General features: G+C 36.9%; 1 protein-coding gene across 1 annotated transcript in view; it reads right to left on the reverse strand.

The window, feature by feature from the left end:
* The window catches only part of LOC114066980 (pinopsin-like), a 77,598-nt gene that overhangs the window by 25,364 nt on the left and 30,780 nt on the right, over positions 1 to 21,454 (reverse strand). Inside the window, exon 2 of the mRNA XM_027902110.1 lies at positions 20,932 to 21,257. Coding sequence (XP_027757911.1) covers positions 20,932 to 21,257 — 326 coding nt within the window. The remainder of the gene's footprint in view (positions 1 to 20,931; positions 21,258 to 21,454) is intronic.

Genomic DNA, 21,454 nt, shown 5'->3' on the forward strand with positions numbered 1-21,454 from the left:
AAAAAAAAAAAAAAAAAAAAAAAAAAAAAAAAAAAAAAAAAAAAAAAAAAAAAAAAAAAAAAAAAAAAAAAAAAAAAAAAAAAAAAAAATAGAATGAATAGGTTTAAGCTGATGAAGAACGCTGATGTGCATAACTCTGTAAATGAATAAAGCGCAGTTACAGGTGGAACCAACCACCCCAGTCAAATGTCATCTGTTGCCTGACACATGATATGCACATGCTAATGCAGTGGAAATAGTCAGAGTTTTACCTACCTCTTTGCAGTATAGGTATTTTTGCATAATGTATGTGTTATGTATCAGGCTGTGAGTTAAAAACACATATAGTGACTGTGCTAAGTACATATGAAGGCAAAATAATATGGTGGCACTGTTTCTTTTTAGTTAACTATGACTCTAGGCTTCTAGAATGGTTGGTTCTACTCAGAGTCTCAGTGGAAATGTTCCTGTTAGAAGTAAATAAAACAAACACAAACTTAGTCTACCCAAAAATTAGAACTATTTTTCCCATCTAGTTTTGTAATGATTTTCTGCAAAAAGGTAATTCCAAAATAAAATCCATCCTTTCTGAAAAGACTTGGGACTATTTTTTTTCTTTAAGAATGGAACCTGTTTATATCTTAATTACTTTAGTTTGAGAAAAGGATTAATAATAGATAATGGCCCAATCCTGTATTGCCTATTTGAATTAAATTTTTTATGACTAATGGGAAATTACTCTGACTGAAGAATCCAGGATTCCATGTGAGCTGCAGCTATGCTACAAGTTAAATATTAATCAAGGAATGCAAAGCCCCACTTAGCCATGGCATCCACAGCTAAAGATCTTCAATATACACAGAAGCATCAGGCAATACATTTTTCCTCTGTGTTTAGAGAATATCTCTGTCTTGAGGAGTTTGCAAGAGTTTACCCTCTGCACAGATAAAATGTAAATCATAAAAAAGAAAGAAAATATGTCTAAAAGCGGAGGGACTATGGGTGTGATTTTGGCACATATCCTTCTGTTTTCACATCTTTAGATTGTTTCCTTGGGAGGGGAAGTTTTGAAACCATGTTCTACATTTATCCATGCACTTTTGATGAAACACTGCATTGCCTTTGCAGCTTTGCAGCCTACCTTTACAAGGTGTTATCTTTAAAACTTTTCTGTTTATAGATGCTGCAAGATCTCTAGCAAGATATAGCTCAAGTTCATGTAGTCTACAGAAAGATAATACTTCTGCACATGAGAAAGCAGTAGACATTTTAACATTAAATAATTCTATTTCTTATTTTAAAACTACTGGACAATTTAACACAATTGCTACACTGTATTTTCAGTAGTCCAATGGAAATGCCTCCCTGGATATCCAGCTGATAGAAGAGCATCAGAGAGTGATGAGAAAAAATAGATTCAAATAATGTTCTAGAATAGCTGAATGTGAAAATATAGGATAGGTATATATATACTTTTAAAATACATAGAAGATCTAAACCACAATTTAAAATGGCACAATAAATACTGACCCACTGGGATCAGTATTCCCAGTACTGATCCCAGTACTGTACCCAGTACATTGGTACTTATGTAGGATGGCTGGAAAACACGTCTTTGCTGTAAACTCAGCTCTTTTCTCTGGGACAAAGATAATGTCCTGCCAAATTTGATAGTATAAATGTAGGGAAAGCCCTATATTTAAAGAAAATAAGAAGGCTAGAGGATTGGTCATTGAGAGTTTTTTAATGAGAAAACAGTGTTTCTCCCCTACTTTCATTCTGGGAATTAGCAGAAGTGTCTTTTTCAGAACTCAGCTGGAGGCAGTGACAGTCAAGCTTGTCTGATTTCAGGCACTGAGTGCAAGACTGGCACAATTAGCTCTAATCTGGATTTGCCCTGTAGCCACAATGCATCTCATGGACATACCCAACACTCCTTTTTCCAGTCAATCTGACACACAAAACATCACTACTTAGATAACTAGAGCAGCGTGCAGCCCAGAAAAAAAGACAGTAGCTACCTGCCTCTGGGATGAGATTAACTGCTTTAAATATTTTTCTCAGTCACCACACAGATTTGTATGGGAGAAGAGGACTGGACAGTGCCCTGCCCAAGAGCACAGCCTTCCCCTTCCTGTGCTCCAGAGCCAAAAGTCTGACTTACTGCAGCCACTGCTCAGTTCTCTCTGGATTTAGTGGGCCATGAGTTGTGGGACTGAGGGAATACTGGTGGCACTTCACCTGCTCAGAAGGCGGCACAGGTGCCAGAAAAGACCAGAGGGAGGGTTGTACACAGAGATGGAGAGGCAACTGTGAGGCCAACAGTGACAGAGGCACATATCCAGTCACCCTTGCAAGGCATGAAAATGTACAACTGTGCATATTCCTATCACACATGGGCAAGCTGGTATGTATGGCAAGGGAGTTGTAAGGCAATATATATGTATATGTATATGTATATGTATATGTATATGTATATGTATATGTATATGTATATGTATATGTATATGTAAGGCAAGAGTGTTGGGATCATATTAGCTATTAAGAAGGGGGGGCCTCAGTGATGAAGATCTAACCTGTTTTGGTTGAATTGCCTTGCGTTTTCTTTTTCGCATTTACCTTAATCTCTCCTCCTTACTTAATGTGGCTATGTGCCTTTTCTCATAAAGAATTTCCTTCATATTTTACCTGCACCCATTTTCAACTGTGAACACCTTGAAAGGGTATGAAGAATATATGGCATCCCATCCATGCAACCACTAAATGGAGAGACGATCCAGCACCCAGAGCCACTTCAAGTAGGGGACATGTACATGATAGCATCTTAGAAATCAGGGGGCTTGTTTGTGCATTTTGTTCTTCAAGTCAGTTTCTCTTTCTCCAACTATTTATTAAGATGGAAAATAATATGTTATTATACTCTGTGCACCTAAATAGTGCATGCTGTAAACATCCTGTTTGTAGCTAACTCTAAACAAGCAATATGGAAATAGGGCACAAAGTGGTTTTTTCACCACAGCTGATACAATATTCCCGGATCTGTCTTTTTACACTCAAATAACCATATTTACTTCAAGACTTCAAAACTGCACAATAAAGAGAAGGCTATTTATGAGCAGCAGTGTTTGTTGCCAGCATCTTTCAGTATCAGCTAAAAGTGCTTGTTTTGACATAATCAAGTATTCAACAGTGCTACCAAAACCAGAGACAAATGAAATATTTAAAATCATCTGTAAGAAGTCTGCCAATCCTTGAACATTTATTTTACTACAGCTTCTTGAAATGAACAGAAGGGATCCAGACTTTTTAGGCAAAAGCTGCAGTACAGTAAAAAAGCTGGAAAAAGATCAGTCTTCTTCCTTCATGAACCAATCAAGTAAGACCATTCTCTGTTATGTTTCTAACAAAAGAAATTCAGAAATGGTCTCCATTTCTCCATCTCTACTAAACCTGACAGTCAAACTAAGCAGTGACTGAAATGTCATTTATGAGCTTTCTCCTCTCCCATCTCTACAGGTTCTGTTCTCAAGGAAAAACAAGAGAAAAAGGTGGAAAAAGAGCCCTCCAAAGCATGAAAAGCTCTAAAAGGCTGTAGGAAACAGACACTTCAAGTAATCCAGTTTTCAGTGTGAGCTACCCCAGAACTATTATGGATTAACAGTTAGATGGATGGATTATTTTATTGTTTAAAATAGACAATCATGGCAAAAGAGAGCTCACTGGCTTAAAAGTAAATGCCTCTTTTATCAGCATTTACATGGCTAAATTCAAAATGAGTGATGAATTGTCTCTGCAGATACAGACTGAACAGAAACATCTGTTTCGGGTCACCTTAGAATTCAATGGGCCTTGACTTTACACATTTACACGTTTATTCTCAGTGAGTGAAATGAGATTTAAGCATTCACAAGAATATTTTGCTGTTGGAGCCACATGAGTTAATAGCAACAAATACACCATAAAACCACACAAGGTGCCACATAGCTAATTATTTTAATGTCACTGTTAAGTTTAGCATTTGACATTCATAAGAGGGATGTTTTATCTGCTGAAGACTGACTTTATTGGGAATTTTTGTTATGGAAATGGGAAATAGCTGTCTTAATGCCTTAAGGTGAAGTGATGCTTTAAATTCAAAATTCATGGCTTTGTAAACTGTCCTGAAAGCATAACTGCTATTGCTGCTAAAATCCAAAAAGTTCTATTGTGAACTTAAGGAACACTAAAATCCTCTTAGATGCAGGATTTTTTCCACTGCACTAGCTAAGGGGCTTTTAGCACAATTTGTCTAGCACAGTGAATATATTCCTATACACTAAACAAGGAGCTCACGGTGTCACTTCCATCACCGACAACTCGTGTTTTATCCTGACATTTTTACTCACTGTGTATTTTCTAGAACCAGTGTGCATGGGAAGATTAAAGGTGTATTGCACAGCTGTCCTTTGGTTTGCAGTAAGAGTTTGGTTTTAGAAAGAAAAGTACATTAAATACTCCTATCTTCCCCAAGTGGGAAGCTCAAGACCCACCCAGCAAGGACAACAGTTACAAAAGCATCAGTGTGGGTTTCCCATGCACAGAGTTGGCACAAGCCAATTCCAGCGTAAGAGCTGACCCTGCACTGCACTCAGCTGTGAGTGACAAGCTCACTCTGCCCATGAGTCAGCCTGTGCCCTGGGAGGTCTGGGAGCTACCCAGACATGGGAGGTCTGCAGCTACCTTGCATCTCACCAACCTGTGGTACAGGCAAAGCATGCTTATTCTTACCGTAGCTGGGGCAGACAGACAGGAGTGAAGGCCCACAGCAACTGGAGCTGCTCTTTCTGGTATGGGAAATACAGAGCCAGAAAAGAAGTGTTTCTGAGGTGAAATAGCATCAATGTGAAACTGAAGAGCCACCAGCCCTGACAACTCATTTAAGCATATATATTGCATGTGATCACATTCCTATCTCCAAATTGCAGAGACATGGATTTAATGGATGAACTATTCAGTGGATAAGGAACTGGCTGGATGGACACAGCCAGAGAGTTGTGGTCAATGGTTCTATGTCTAGGTAGAGGCTGGTGACGAGTGGTGTACCTCAGGGCTCTGTCTTGGGAGCGGTGCTTTTCAATAACTTCAACGATGATACAGAAAGTGAGATCAAGTGCATGCCCAGCAAGTTTGCAGATGACACAAAGATGAGTTGTGCAGCTGACAAAATGGAAGGATGGACTGCCATTCAGAGGGACCCAGACAAACTTGAAAAGTGGGCCCAGAAAAACCTGTGTGAAATGATAGGGTAGGGTAAGGTAGAATAGAATAGAATAGAACAGAACAGAACAGAACAGAACAGAACAGAATAGAATAGAATAGAATAGAATAGAATAGAATAGAATAGAATAGAATAGAATAGAATAGAATAGAATAGAATAGAATAGAATAGAATAGAATATTCTTAGTTGGAAGAGACCCACAAGGATCATCAAATTCTAACTCTTGCCCCTGCACAGGAGAGCCCCAAGAATCACATCTTGTGACTGACAGCATTATCCAAACGCTAAATTTTGTAAGTTCATGAGCAAGTCCAAGTGCAAGGTGCTGGGTTGGGGCAATCTCAGATATGACTAGAGACCAGAAGATTTCATTGAGATTTCATTGAGAACATCCTTGCAGAAAAAGACTGGCTGAAAAGCTGGATGTGAGCCAACAGTGTGTGCCCACAGCCCAGAAGGTTCAAACACATCCTGGGCTGCATCAAAAGAGGAGTGGCCAGCAAGTCAAGGGAGGTGACTCTGCCCCTCTACTTTGCCCTCATGAGAGCCCACCTAGAGTATTGCATCAGCTCTGGAGTACTCAGCACAAGAAAGATGTGGATCTATTAGAACATGTCCAGAGAAAGGGCATGTAGATGACCAGAGGGCTGCAGCACAACTCCTTCGAAGACAGGCTTGGGGTTGGTCAGCTCAGAAAGGCACTGGGGAAAACTCATTGTGGCCTTTCAGTACCTTAGAGAGGCTTATAAAAAGGAGAGGGAGGGACTAGTGATGTCCAGAAAATGATGACATTGCCAAAACAAGTATTAAAGAGGATAAAACTATGTGCATTTTACGGGAACAGGAAGAAAACAAGAGACGTGGCAAAAGGCCGACACTGGAAAAGCTCTGCGGAACTAACTGAGCTTGCTGGTGTCCAGAGTTCTCTATCCTAGGTTAGAGGACTTTCATGGCAAGACAAATGAATAAAAGCAGGTTGCTTTTATTGTAACAATATGGAGTAGGTACTTCAAAAACCACTATTTTTTGTTGCACAGTTGAATTAATCATCTGTAAGTGCAAAACTGAGGAATTCCACTTTGAGGAGGGAAAAACAGAAGGTCTGAAGGATACTCTCCAAAAACAGAATAAAAATGCAGCTAGTTTTGTAAAAGTAACATGTAAGAATAATTACTACCTGTGTTGCTGCTCTGCAACACAACCCACTATTTTAAAGGTGGAAGGTGCTGAGAACACTTTCAGAAAATCAAGCCAGTAATTTAGCTTAATACTCCTCTTTTTGAAAAGCTTGTCAACAAATGATAATTTTAGCCAACAATTTAATAACCAACTTCTGGTTTAGGTTAGGCATGCTTTTTTCTTGTTTTAGTAACTTTTACAATGTCTTTACTTTGCAATAGCCCAGCTATTAAGTTAAGGACAAGGAAAAATAAAAACCAAATTGAAGCAGACTTCAGTGTATTTTGCATTGAAGAATTTCTGAAGCAGAAAGGGAAAATAACAGACATTAATTCCTTCTTGATTTCTGTGAACTTTCTTCCAGAGAGAGCTAAATGCAGAATGTATATCTGCAACATCACTAATACGGCTGAACTCTTCAGAAAGAGATGAACTGACAGGTGTGAAATTTCTTTCCAGATTTCTTTCCAGGTTAGTTGATGCTAAACAACAATATGCTACCATCTACCATAGAAAATGGAGTGCACGTTGGTCTGTATCTAAAGGAAAAATATTTTCAATCAAGTATGGCAAAAAATAACATTTTAAAACAGAGGGATATACATATATATGTATATTTAATATATACAATGATATAGCTAAAGGAGGAAATAACAGCCTGTGCTGTAATTGTCCAGGACAATAAATATAAGAGTCAGAGTAAGTATCAGCTGAGATTTGAAAAATTATTCAGCCAAAATTGGAACACATTAAAACCTTCTCCCCACCTTTCAGGTGTGTTTGCAGTTTGATTTATGACCTCTCCCTTCTCACTAAAAAAGGCCAGGTATATATGAATGTGTATATATATATATATATATATATATATATATGCAGAAATGTATGCACAGCACATACTCTATATATAATACATATATATATACATTATGTATACACACACATACATATGTCCGTAACTGTGTGACAGGAGTCAAGGTTGGAGAAGCAAGTTATGCAAGTATTACTCACCACCCTCTTTACCTCTTGAATTAAATTAACCACAACCTTTTCTACACTAAATACGAATATTTGCTCTGAATCTGGGGTACGAGGTTAAAAAAAAGAAAAAGAGTTAGGATAATGTTTCCCATGAAAATGGAGCTTGGCTATTTCCCTGGATCCATTTTTGCAGGCATGTAAGCTCCTATTCGCATTTAATGCTATTTTTCATCAAGCTAGCACATCTGGGTGACAACCTGAGCTTTGCTTTCCTTTGGCCTGGTAGCTGCTCTCCTTACAGCAAAATTAGATGATAAAATCTCTCAGGCATCATCAGTCTTTCACTACCTAACCACAGTTACCCTTTCTCCTGGGATGAGGTCAAGCTTTTCCACACTTCACTGAGGGATCCTTTTCCACTCCCCTGAAAATTTCTGATGACATAAAGCAAGGCATCATTAGGGACATGAGGGTATGCTTTTGACATGTAGCTATTTATATTTAAATAAGCCTAATAGATGTGCTTGGATCTGCCTGTCAAATCCTCCAGACCCTACACTAAGCTTGCTTAAAGGCAGGTCAGTGATTTTTATAGAGTCACCAGCATCATTTAGGGAAGAAGTGGCAGTTTTGTAGCTCCAATAGCCCAGCTGGAGTCATACTGGTAGTTCTGTCTTTTCTGTTTTTCTTATATCCTTCTCAAATAGTTGACCAGAACTCGTTACAGTATTCAAGCTTATATAATTTAACAACATTTGGGATGTTTCTCTCAATCCCTTCCCTAGTAATTTCTAACATCTTACTTATTATTTTGATTTTCCTGAACATAATTTTTCATTAAATGACTCAAACCAACTCTGTGATCTCTCTGAAGAGTAACTGAGAACACTCCATCATATATGTTATGTATATGTATGATGAATGATAGAGTTACTTTTCTCTGCACATATAACTGTACCTCAGGTACTACTATCCCTTACTGCTCTCATAAACCTTAGAAAGTCTGCTCTTTTTCTACAGCAGAACCACAGCCAGTGTTGCCCACCCCACTCTTGGTCTCTGACACCACTGACTAGGCTACTCACTCCCCTTGTTCCCAAGTTTTCTGTTTCAGACAATTGTTACTGGCCATTGTCCCTTGCTTTCCTAATCAACTGCACTCACTTCCCAGCTGATGATCTCCATGGATATTTACTGTAACTGAAACAAAGCTACCAGGGATGTCACACACTGAGTATGGAAATTCTGCATCTATGCACATGAAATGTGGTCGTCAGATCCTTGTTTCAGTCTCTCAATCTGCAAATTAATACTACTTCCAAATGTATAATAATAAAAACCTTTATTTTTCAAGGACGAGGTTGGCTCTAGAATAATATTCTTTTACAGAATACTTTTGATCTATATATGCTTTTTTGACAATTATAGACAGAAAAAACAGAGATATTTTTAATAATTCTCTAGGATTCCTTCTAATTCCAATTTCGACAGGGCCAAGACAATTAGGATCAAGATACAAACTATTCTGGCAATAATTCACTAACAAACTCAACCCGCTTCAAGTTAATATTTGTTAAATATAGATATTGGAAATTCAGCTCACTTTTGGGCAATACTTTCATTCCTGAGTTTTGTGACAGCAGTATTCTCCATGGTGCAGTGAGTAAGTAGGGATGGATATAGTTAGAGCCAGCATGAAGCATGTCCAAGTGTGAATTTATAACTTCAGAGAGAAAAAGATGATGGAGTTTTATAAAATTCCACCATTCTTCTGGAAAGACTGAAACTAATTGAGCAAAACCTGTACTTCCCCAAGGAAAGGTCAAAGTAAAAAGAAGATTGAGCTAACTAGATGATTCAGAAGGCTGGAGCCATGCTTCTTTTCACTTGACATTTAGACTTAATTAACACCCTGAACTTACTCGGCAAGCAATGGAGCCCAGAGAAAATCCACTTAATTTTATATTGAGAAAATCCAAAATGGGTTAGGCTGACATGACTAAACACCTACTGAGCCTTGACCATCCTGGAGCATGGAAGCGTGAGCAGGGCAGAAAAGCTTTTTCACTATTAAATAGTGAAAGAAAACATACAAAAAGAAATTACTCCCAGGACTAGCCTGCAATTAATAAAAGGCCAAGGCCAGACTGCCAACCACAGTTACAAATTTTCTTCAGAAAGATCTTAAAGATCAATGCAGAAAGGCCACACTTGAACAGCGTGAGAGTCAGTTCTTCCAACCTGACATTTAGACTAAACTAATATCCTGAAGTTGCTCAGAAAGTGAGAGAGAGAAAAGTATCAGGCAAGGCCTTTAAAGACTTCCAGTGAGCTCTTGCAAGCCATAACAATAGAGAAAAAAAAGTGACTTAGCTGAGTGAACTTTCCCAGAGATAGGTGTTTTTAAATGTACAGATCCATGATGAAGGTGTCAGAGCAGAGCAGAATGCTACTGGTGTTTAACCAGGGACAGATACAACCAGTCAATAGTGGCAATACTAATTCTATTTTCTGTGCAAGGCATCTGTTTTACAGACATATAACTAACCATTAGGTATGTTCAATGGGACTGCCAATGGGAATAAAAAATGCATATACCTCAGTGTTTGCCAGGCAGTGAAAACTCTATTCTTTATGGGACTCTTTGCTCAATATTTTTCTTTTTTTTCAGTTTAGGCTCAGAATATTTATTAATTTTTTCCTTTTCTACTTCTGTGCAGGTTTTATTCAAACTTCGTTTATGTTTAATCTTTAAAAGGCCAGATATAAGTAGCAAGATGTCAGCTACACAGAAATTTATTTTTACATGTTTGGGACAGTGGAGTCCCAACGTTTACATGTTTCTAGTGGAGTGTTACACTACCAAATAAAACTGATATTACAGCCTTCTGAAACACTGCAGTGTTGTGCCTTTTCTGCCTCACATGTGACTAGAAATAAAACATTCCAATATTACTGAGATCCCCTTAGTAAACACCTTACACGCTTTTTATTACTTAAGAAGCTGTTTAGTTGACAGATCTCTCATTTGAATTCAGATTACCACTGTTAAGTACAGCAGAAGGTTTGGAATATACCCTAAGGCAACCCTAGCACATACTCATGTGTGACTAATTTATCTGCTTAGCAGATGTCAGCTGTACTATAAAAGTCAAATAATCACCCATTCACTGTAAGCCCAGGTGACTCCACCTCAAGCCAGAGACGGTTGTTCATTGTTTTAAGATGCGTATGGCATAAACATTTTAAAATTAAAACCATGGGGGAAAAAAGATGTTTAACAAACAGGAAAGTGAAGCCTCAGGCCTCTCAATATTATAAATTACGAGTGAATGTTCTTTATTTTTAGGAGTTTTATCTTGAAATAACAAAGGAAGAAAGGATTAGGACCAAAAACAGGACAGTGGTTAAGCTGCAATGAAAACTGCATGAAATAGAGAAGTTGGAGAGTCAATGGACTAAGCATCATCTTCTTAAAAATAACCTGAGAAATAGAGTAATACATGTTACACGTATCTCTCAGAAGGAAACATCCGCTATTTAAGACCTTATATTTTTATTTCCTATCCTTTACCTGTCCAGAGGGATACTGATTTACAGCATAACGATTCATGAGCTTTTTAAGTTGAAGGTCTCTATAATTTAGGTAGCTGGAGAGTTCATCTAACAAATCCATTACCAGTGAAGTGAAATTCAAATAAAACATGTGCCAAATAAGAAGAAACATGAAACTCTCTTTGTGGTGTGATAGATGGGTGTAATTTCTCCTGGGAAGGTTTGGACAAGCACTACTTCAGCAAAGGAGGTTCCCGGTAAAACAAGTGTCAGATGCAAACTGGAAAGTGCCTGAACAGTAGCTTTTTTAGTTCCAGTAGGAGCAGATGTTTTGAAGACGTATATGTTAGTATTTAATTTTTAAAAGCCTCTGAAGCCTCTACTCTACATGCTTCACAAGGACAGGCCTCATTCTACTGGAATTCTGTCAAGGTTCAGTGTTTTTTCCCCAGACCTGCCCAGGTGCAGTCACCTGGCCCCCACAAACTGCTCTGATTCTCTACTGTCATCAGGGAATCAGCCAGCTGATTCCCTGGTATTTAATCTGAGTTACACTGGGTATTTAATGGTTTAGGATTATATTCTATCAAGGCTAGTAATTAAAGGCACTCTGAGTATTGGCAATCAATTTTTATTGACTCCAATTAATAAAATGCTGCCTGAAATACGTCTGTGTTTAAAATATTTTTGGCCCTATTTCTGCCATCATTTTTCATTTATTGCAGTGGCTCTAAATTTACCATCAGGCCCACTGAAATAAGTAGAGCCAGCTGTATAGTAAGATACATGTAAATTGAAACATGACCCCAGTTTTAATCTACTACAGAAAACACAAGTCTATTTCCACTGATTCACCATGAGACAAAGACAAGTAGTTCACAAAGCAGCAACAATTTATAAAGGGGAGAATTCCATAAAATATCCTGTCTGTTTATTTTAATAAAGAAAAAAGGCACATATAAACCTATAAACCTCACAGAAAAACCCTTGTAATAATACAAATTTGGATTGACTGCATAAACATGAGGGAATGCATAATTAGAACATCAAAATTAGTGTGTTTGCAACACTTCTTTACCACACTGATGAGGCTCACTGAGCTGAATATTGGTATTTGCGCCTTTACCCTTATTAAACCCCAAAGGAAATGAACTAACGTGAATGTGAGAGCTGTGCATTTATTATAATATCATATAACCAAATTAATGTCTATTATAAGTAGGTTAGACCACCTTATCTTTAGTCCAGTTAAGTTCAAAACATTGAAAATTGAAAAACATCAAAAAACACTGGAGATGTAAGACAGGTACACTGGTTTCTTCACCTTTTGTTTTTGGATGAAACGGCTTTAGTACCAGGTAACCAGGGAATCAAAATTTGAACTTATTTTATTTTTGGTAAAAAAGTATGATCAATCTCATAAACTTACATTGTTTAATACATTTCTATTATTAAGATAATATAAGCCTGACAACTAAATTGCTTTCCTCTGGCTATAAACCTTCAATCTGAGTTTATGCAGAGGTTCTCAGGCAGATGTACAAGATTCAACTGAGATATCAAAAAAAAAAAACCCTACCTAGTCAGTAGGATTACAAACTAATGAAATACTGGATTAGAAATTTTGACACAATGTTTGTTCTAGATTTTACATATTTACCTTTTTTCTTTTATATGCTTTTGATTTTCATTCCCTAAGCACGTAATCATTTGCATTCATTTCGTATCTCTGCAGCATGTGGATTTTTCATGCCATTGTTCTTCACTACATGATAAATTCTCAAGTAAAATTATTTCCCTCTGTTACTGCCAAACTATGCTGCCTCAGGCACTGTACCTTGAGCTTTCAGAATTTTCAGCAGTGGAAGTGGGGCTAAATCATGGAACCAATGAATAGTAATAGATAATACAAATGTTTGTGCCCAAACCTTGGAGTTTTAAGTCACACAGGACTAATTATGAGATGGAATAAGGAATGACAAAGTCAAAATAAACATCCTTGTTAATTCTCTTTGCACTGATAGGAAAAAACTACATTTTGGCTCAAGGGAGATCTTATAGCACCTTCCAGTAACTAAAGATGACAAGGGGAATGACTTCAAACTGAAAGAAGGCAGGTTTAGATTGGATAGTAGGAAGGAATTCTTTACTGTGAAAGTCATGAGGCACTGGAACAGGTTGCCCAGAGAAGTTGTGGATGCCCCATCCCAGGAAGTGTTCAAGGCCTTGTTGGATGGAGCTTTGAGCAACCTGGTCTAGTGGAAGATGTCCCTGTCCATGGCAGGGGGTTCAGAACTAGGTGGTCTTTAATGTCTCTTACAAACCAAACAATTCTGTGATGCTACAACTGTGACTGAAGGCTTTGCTAAATACATTACACTTCACGTGCAAGTGAACCAAGGCTGTCTGCTTTGGCTTCCCACCCTCTGCTTTAGCCTCTCACCCCAATAACATTGCCTGGGGACTGGCCTGTGGACTCTCACACAATGGTACAGTAAATGTGATACCAAGTGCATGGTGGTACCAGAGAAGGAAACCCTTGGGCATTGCACATTTGTTATTTTTTAGCTGCACAGCAGCATCCCTTTGCAGATACACCCTCAGAAGTGTTTCTCTGGGGGACAATGACACAGTGCTGCTACATGTAGGACAATTAATTTTGCTCCAAGCCTTCTGGCAGAGATTTTGCCTGAGGTCACAAGTTGGTCTCTGAAGTAGAGTTAAACTACAGGACAGTAAGTGTGGCTCAGTTCTCCATGCTAAAATGTAAGGACACAAAACCACATTCTTCACCCTGCAAAACACGCTCCTGTATATTTAACCTTTCCAGTTTCATAACTGGTGAGCAAACAAAAAAAATCTTATATTTTTCCTTGCAACTGGACTTGTCTATCTCGCATTGGCCTTTTTAGCCATCAGCACGCTTGTAGCAAGCGTGGGTAGAGCCCCTCTCAAATCTTCGTTCGCGAAGCCCAGCCATGATGATGATATTTTTCCTCTCAGAAAAACCCTTTACTAACTCACACTTTGAGCCACACCCCTGAGATGTGCTTAGTATTGATGTACACCATTTGCTGTAAACTGAAAGACTCATGAAACCACAGCCTATTTTTTAAGGACATAAAGCACACAGAGATTAATGCATAAGATCTTAACTTCTATTAGATAATTATTAAACACAATGACAGGCTTATTTCCTCCCTAGTTAATATAAAGAATGAAAAGTAGCAAACGAATTCCTGTTTTCTGACCAGCCATTAACTTGATTTACAATAAATCTGTACAGTGCTTGATTTACACAAAAGTCGCATAACTGTTTCTCCGCAAATACAGACAATTAAGTAAAGATTTACACTTCTGAAAGCACAGGGGAAACAATATCATAATCTTTTCTCATGCCTGTTCCCCTTCCAGCATGACCAGACCTCAAAAAATGAGCACTAATCTGATGACATGTGCTTCAACAGTCGGTCGACACTTTTTAATCAGAAATATGGAGAACAACCCCAAGTGAACATACCTGTCACTTGTGAGTTAGACATGTGTCCATGCAAGCACAGCAGCTGAAGTCTCTAGACACTTTGAATGGTATTTTACGATGGATTGACTCACCGCACCTTTACTCTCTTAAAAGCTGAGATGGTGAACTTACAAACCTTGCAGCTATACACAAAATAAAGAAAATGTTAGCTTTCTCCTTTTTTTCTCAGGATTTGACATTTTTCTCCAGTGTTACAGAAAATACTGAATTTTATTCCCTTGGGACAGACACCTTTAATAAAAACTGGCATAAACATAGTGCAGAAAACTGAAATCTTTTTACAGTTGAAAACAGTGAACCCCGAAAGTCAATGTTATATTTACAGTGTCTTCATGACAGCTATGTAACAATCATTTAACCTCCTGGGCAAACTGTAATCATTATGAAGGAGTACAAAAATATGTTGGTTCTTTAAAAATTAGGCACACTAGTAAATCTTTCTCCTAGCTAATGAAAGCAGCTTTTTATTCAAGCATGTTTCCCATTAAAATGAATGAAGAAAAAAAAAGAAGTCAACCAACAGGAATAATCAGCACCTGCTTCACTGTAATATCTTTGAACAGAAATATAAGGATAGAACTGTCTGAAACATGAAATGCTGACATCTGAAAGTTGCTGTTTATAAAAGTAAGAATCCCAAAAGTCAGTGACAAAATGTTACAGATTTTGTTTTAAAAGTTATGCTATGTTTGTACTTTACATTATGACATGGCATTAAATAACAATGGCATAATGGCATAATAATTTAACTATCATACCATTATATAAAAAATAATTTAAAACAGGTACTATTTTTTTAAATAAATTATTGATACACAGTATCCTCTTCTTGAGGTCAAAGTACTTCCTTGTTTTGTTATAAAACAATTTGCTTCTTTTAGTGGGACTCATGTCAGCAGCTTGCTAAAGTTTCTGATTTTGAGAATAACCTCCTTGGATGTGATTTTCTTTCTCTGATTACAGAGAGAACATAAAGAAAAAAATAATGGTAGATAGATTCTTAAAATGCCTTGAATTCTCACACTTCACTTCTCAATACTACGTGCTTTTCTTCTGTACAGTAGGAATAGTAGTATCAGCTTTACAAAGCACTGGAAAATCTATATATGTTCATATAATTTTCAAACCATCAGAGGAAAAAAATATGGAAATCTTCATTGAAAGAAGGAAGGAGATCTATCTATGAAAAAAATGGTGTCAGAGTAAAGGAGGAAAAGGAAGCAACGGGACTTACAGGCTGTGAAAGATGAGAGTGGTTACAGAAATTGTCTGCAAATTTTGAAACAAAAAGAGTTGATATGCTAAGATTCTTTATTTATGTAATACCATATACAGATTTCAATCTGATCCCACGTAAATTGCATATTCAACAGAATTATTAACTTACTGAGAAACAGTGAAATATGATTTCTTGTCTTTTTTTGTCAAAGTGTTCCATGGCTTTTTATTAATAATTTTCAAAATAGGTGTTCCTATAGGTCACCTCACCTACAGAATTCTGATAAATTTGATTATATTAGAAGCCAAGAAGATTTGGAAATAATCAGATCTTCAAAGAACTGGTAACTAATGCATACTATATGCAGTCTAATGTATTTCAGTGTTCTTCTCTTCGAAACAACAAAAAGAAGTCAGATTTTCTACTGCAGAAATAATCTAGAAATTCTGAAAAAATACAGTATTATACAGGAATGTAAATTGTTCTCACAATTTAAAGCTCATTCTTATAGCAAATAGAATCAAGCAATAAAAGGGTATGGTCTGGGTATTTGTTATCACAGAATGGTTCTGTTATCATAGAATCCAAAACATGGCCTGTTGCCAGCTTTGTGTTCTATCTGTGTAGTGGCTTGTATATGAAGAATTTGGCAAAGGTCAAACAACTGCCCAGTAAGGAGATGTTGAATATTGACTGCTATGTGCCTACTGAGGACTGTACAGAAAATCTGAAAATATTTATTTTTATGATTTTTTTAGATGATGGCTATAGGCTATATTACTTTATAGCATTTGATAATCCAGCAGAACTCTTTCATTACATTTTGCTGAGTTTATTCCAGTTCTCTCAGCCTGAGATTTCTGTTTTAATTAAGTTCCCATATATTCGTGATGATGTGACAGAAAAGATTTATTAATTAATTTGCAAGCTGAATCTCTTTTTGCTTCAAATGAGATGTCAATATTATATATTTATGGCAAGGTTTAAAAATGAAAGGCAAAGCTATTCTTCCTCTATACCACCAGAAGCTAGGAGAGAAAGATCCTAGATGATATGATCCTATATAAAGATCCAAAGAGAAGAAGTAAAATTAACAAACATATGGTAAAAAATAACAATATATGGTTGTCCAATGAGTATAGCTCCTTTTTTGAGCTTAGATGCAGTTAAGGTAAACATACTTGAAATTCAATTGAATCCCAAATGTACTCAATCACATTTGAAAGGGATGATCTACAGGAGCCATACAGCCAGGTCTAGGATCATCTTCACCTGAATTACATTTCTTAGGACTCATTTGTTTAATTAAATACCTAGAAAGATTTTGAACTTTGCTCCTAAAAGAAGGCCTATGACTACAAACCTGGCTTTATTTATGGTTTTAAGAAGCTAAGATTAATGGTGTGTATAATTGCTTTATCAGTTTTCTCAACATAAATCCTAACTTCAGAGTCATCAAAGATAAAGTTTTGGAAAATTCAGTTTCTCTATAAATAGGCTTATGAGGCAAATTAAGGAATGATGGAACAATAATTACATCTCCATCCTATTTTTTGTTTTACATGAAGAAGATTTCAGTTTAAATCATGGAGCAATTCTGCCCTAATCTGCTGTCTTTCTCCAAACAGTCATTTCCAAATGAGATGGAGAACTGGAAATATTAACAGGAGTTATCCTTCTACTTTATTCTTTCCCTGACTACTTTAATGAACAATGATGCCGTAATTGCTTTAACAGATACATTTAATTTTTCAAATAGTACAGACATAAAAAAGGATTAAGGAATCAGAAGCCATAAAAATTTACACCTCTTCTTTCCTTTTTCTCAAAGACTTCTTTTGTGGGCACGGAAGATTTCAAGACCAACACTGCTGTTTATATCCAAATCTTTAAAAAATAACATAGAGTCAAAATCTCATTGTTCAGAATTAAAAATTAGTTTTCTTAATCGAGTCATAATTTCACTCTGTCCAATGACACTGGCTTCACAAAGAATATTTTTCCAGAGGAAATGCAATGGTAGAGTCCCAGAGAAGCATCATAAGCCAAAAACTGGAAAAAAAGTAATGTAATTGCGTAAGGAAAAAGAAAACATTCTCAGTTTCCTTCCCTTGTGCTGTAGAATGCGCAAGAATAAAACACATGTGAATAGTATTTTGTGAGGGAGAAAACTTTGCCCATTTGATCAAACTCAACCATCCAGATAAAGCCAGCCTGGGAAAAAAAAAAACAAACATACTTTTTAAAGAAAATAATGTGAAAAATTCCTAAGGATCTTTGAGCTTAATAAATGGCCAGAGCTCTGAGATAATAATGCAGTTGTATTGTAATACTGTTTAATGGCATTTGCTGTTAAATTATTCATATAATGATGCTACTGACTTGTAATTCCTTGAAAAGATGATCTTTCATAAAACCTGTATTACTCAAATGCTTAAGCTTTTAACCACTACAAAAATTGCAGATGACTTTGTGGGATCTATTAATGCCTCAAGGACAGAATGCTACAGCACCTGACTAAATATAGAGAAGAAAAAGAGAAAAGCAGACCTATAATCACTGTTGCTCAAGAGAGAAAATGCAGGCACTATGCCAATTCTTGCATTAACTATCACAAATCTATTAAGACATTTCTTCCACCTCAATTAATTTGCATTGTACTATTAATAATGGAGTAACTCCCGCACTCTTGATTTCAGGGTGCAATACCATGAATGCTACAATGCTCTAACATAAAAACTTCTATAGATCTGGCAAAATTATGAAACGCATATTTAGAAAAATTACCAAGTGGCTGAAGTTGGGATAATGCACTCATTATGTTTGCAATGTTCCCACATTACTTCTAATACATAACACAAAGAGTCACGGAAGAACTTAAATCTACAAGGCCAGAAAATTGCTAGACAATTAATTTTTTGCCCACTCCAGAAAGTTACAGCATTATAATGAATGCTGTAACCTCTCTTAAGCTCTTTTTTTTTGTTGTTGTTATTCTACCTACTTTTTGTACTTTTATTTAAGAACTACTATATTTTCATTTGCATATTGTTCATCTTTTTCTCTAATTTGAAATACGACATACTTAAGCATTTCATAAACTATCCCATTTCTTAGAGAACAGTTAGAGGACCTCAGACCAAAAGGAGGAAAGGCTGCATTTCAGTGATTTGTCAAAATATGTTATTTGGAATTTTATATATATATGTGTCACAGGATACTTATGAAATGCAAGATTTCAGGATTATGGTACTGGAAACAGTTTCTCGTACATCATAGAAAGCTGAGGACTAATGAGTTTTCTGATTGAGACTCTTTTTGGTGACATATAACTCATCCAGGAAATGTTTTACAAACACCAGGAAAACATAAGATATTTTGTGTGAAAATTTCGGATTTAGCTATTCAAGACTTCTCAAATGCTCAGGCAGCTCTTATGACCCTTATTCATAACAGCTTTAAAGGGGAGATATGATTTAATCCTCACTGGAGTTCCTTTGCATTTAACAAGTGTTAGTTCCCCAAAGCCTGTCCCTCCAACAGTTTATACAAGATTAGCTTTGATTCTCTTTCACTTCCACCATTTACAAAATTTCTCAGGATCCTCTGACCTCAGAGGCTTGCTGGTCATTCTGGAAGGCACAGGGAGGATGGAGGAGAGAGGACTGTGGAAAATGCTATTCCTTCGACCATGGTTTTTGTTTCCTTTGGAAATTAATTGATTAATCACTCAACCTAATCTTCCACCCAGTCTACCCAGTCTTAATGTCTAAATAAAAAATGACTACAAGTCTCTGTGATACTTTGTTCCCTCAGCATGTTTTGCACAGTAGATCAGTGAGATTATGACTACTTTTAATACAACTGAATTTAAATTTTATAAAAGTGACTAAAATAACACAAGTCTACATTCAGCATTAGAGGCTAGAGTACGTGCTACAGAGCTTTATCCATACAAGTATTTGTATGTTGTGGGTGATTCCTGTTGTCAGGATGAGCAGTGAGGGCTGAAGGAAAGAAGAGATAGAATTTTAAGAAAGGTGTCTCTTCTTCATATTATTAGTACCACATGTTCCAAGATCCTGCCCCTTTCTTTAAGGTGATGGCAAAGGAAACTGCTACCCAGGGATCAGATGTGAACTGCAACTTCACTTTAATGGTCTACAATCAAAGGAGATTTTTTCCATCTTAATATTGCACAGCATTAAGAGCAATACTGATGTAGAATTCTCATCAAAGGGATTTTACTGGCCCACTCAGCACTCAATCAGGAAAAGATTTCCCATTTGGGTTTTAAGTGTTCTCAAAGTTTTGACAACTCACATAAAACAAGCAACCTTAATTCCTTAAGACTAACCAAAAGCAAACTACATTCAATTTAATTCTGTACAAGAATTCAGAGATTTGCTGCCTTTTTTTTCCCCCCATTTAACACTTTCAGTTAATTCATCTAAACATTATAAATAATTGCTTTTTAGGGAACACCTATATATTCATTCCTCTCTCATTATTCATCATTAAACAATTTCATTAATCTACCAAGAGTATTCACGCTTCACAATACCACACCCCTGGCAAGGTCTTTTGCAACATTCATTTTGGAATATATGCAGTGCACCTTAAACCACTGAGAGAAGCACCATTGTAGTAGGAGGAGGCAGGGCAGTAATGGTGGTTGTAGTTACAAGGAAGCTTTGAAATGTGGCCTAGAATTACAAGGAGATGATCCTTTACAAATTTACAAAATTACAAAAGCTGATCCTTTATTTTGATTTACAATTAACTCCATTAAGCACAGTAGAACTGCATTACTGTAGAGTTAAGATTCCACAGATTAGGAAGCAGAAATTATTAAATTGTCATAATCCAAAACCAGGAAGATATGTTTGTACAGATGTCTGATTTATAAACAGGTAAACATATGTGTTTGCTTCATTACAAATGCCACCTTCACTCTGATATGCTGGCTTTCACAGAACACAGTATTTCAATCACAAAATCAGTATCTACATGGATCTTATCTGGTTGTTTTGACTGGAGCTGCAGGAGAATTAAAAGGATTTAAGACCTCATGCCCCTCCTTGAGGCTTTCTGCGGTCTTTTCAATTTCATTTTGGTCTGCTGATTTGCTCCCTATCATCACTACATCCAAATTTGATAAAAGAGAAATGTAACAGATGCCTCAGAGCAGTTTGCACTACAGATAGCACACAGCTGCTTACCTGTTTAACTGCATAAAGGAGGCGACCGTAGCAGTACATCATGACCATCACAGGGATGACCAAGCAGAATATGAAGAGACAGATGATATAGGATGTGGACTCAGCTGACTCTGAGGACCAGCGTACTGAACAGCTTGTACCTGCACCTTCTACCCCGTAACTGCTCCAACCGATCAGAGGTGGCACAGTCCAGATCAGGGAGTAAATCCATGAACCTCCAACTGCCAGTAACGCCTTCCGGTAGTCATCGCTGCGCTTGCTGCACAGGGTGAGAGTGCTGTAGCGCTCATAGGACAGGACGGCCAGGGAGATCAGGGACACGATGCCTGCAATGAACCAAGCAATATAAATGCTTACTTTCATTATTTTGCATGGTATCCATTCTAAATCTCAAGAAATGAGATGGTCTTTTGGTTATTACATATTTGAAGCAACGGTGAAAACTATTTCCATTGTTCTCTTTGCCTTAATCCTCACCAGACTTGGTTGCTCTGTCCATTTTGTCAAATTTTGTTTAACTCAG

Source organism: Empidonax traillii, unplaced genomic scaffold (genome assembly GCF_003031625.1).
Source record: "Empidonax traillii isolate 1590-97213 ecotype Southwest subspecies unplaced genomic scaffold, ASM303162v1 scaffold841:size302398, whole genome shotgun sequence".
NCBI classification, from domain to species: domain Eukaryota; kingdom Metazoa; phylum Chordata; class Aves; order Passeriformes; family Tyrannidae; genus Empidonax; species Empidonax traillii.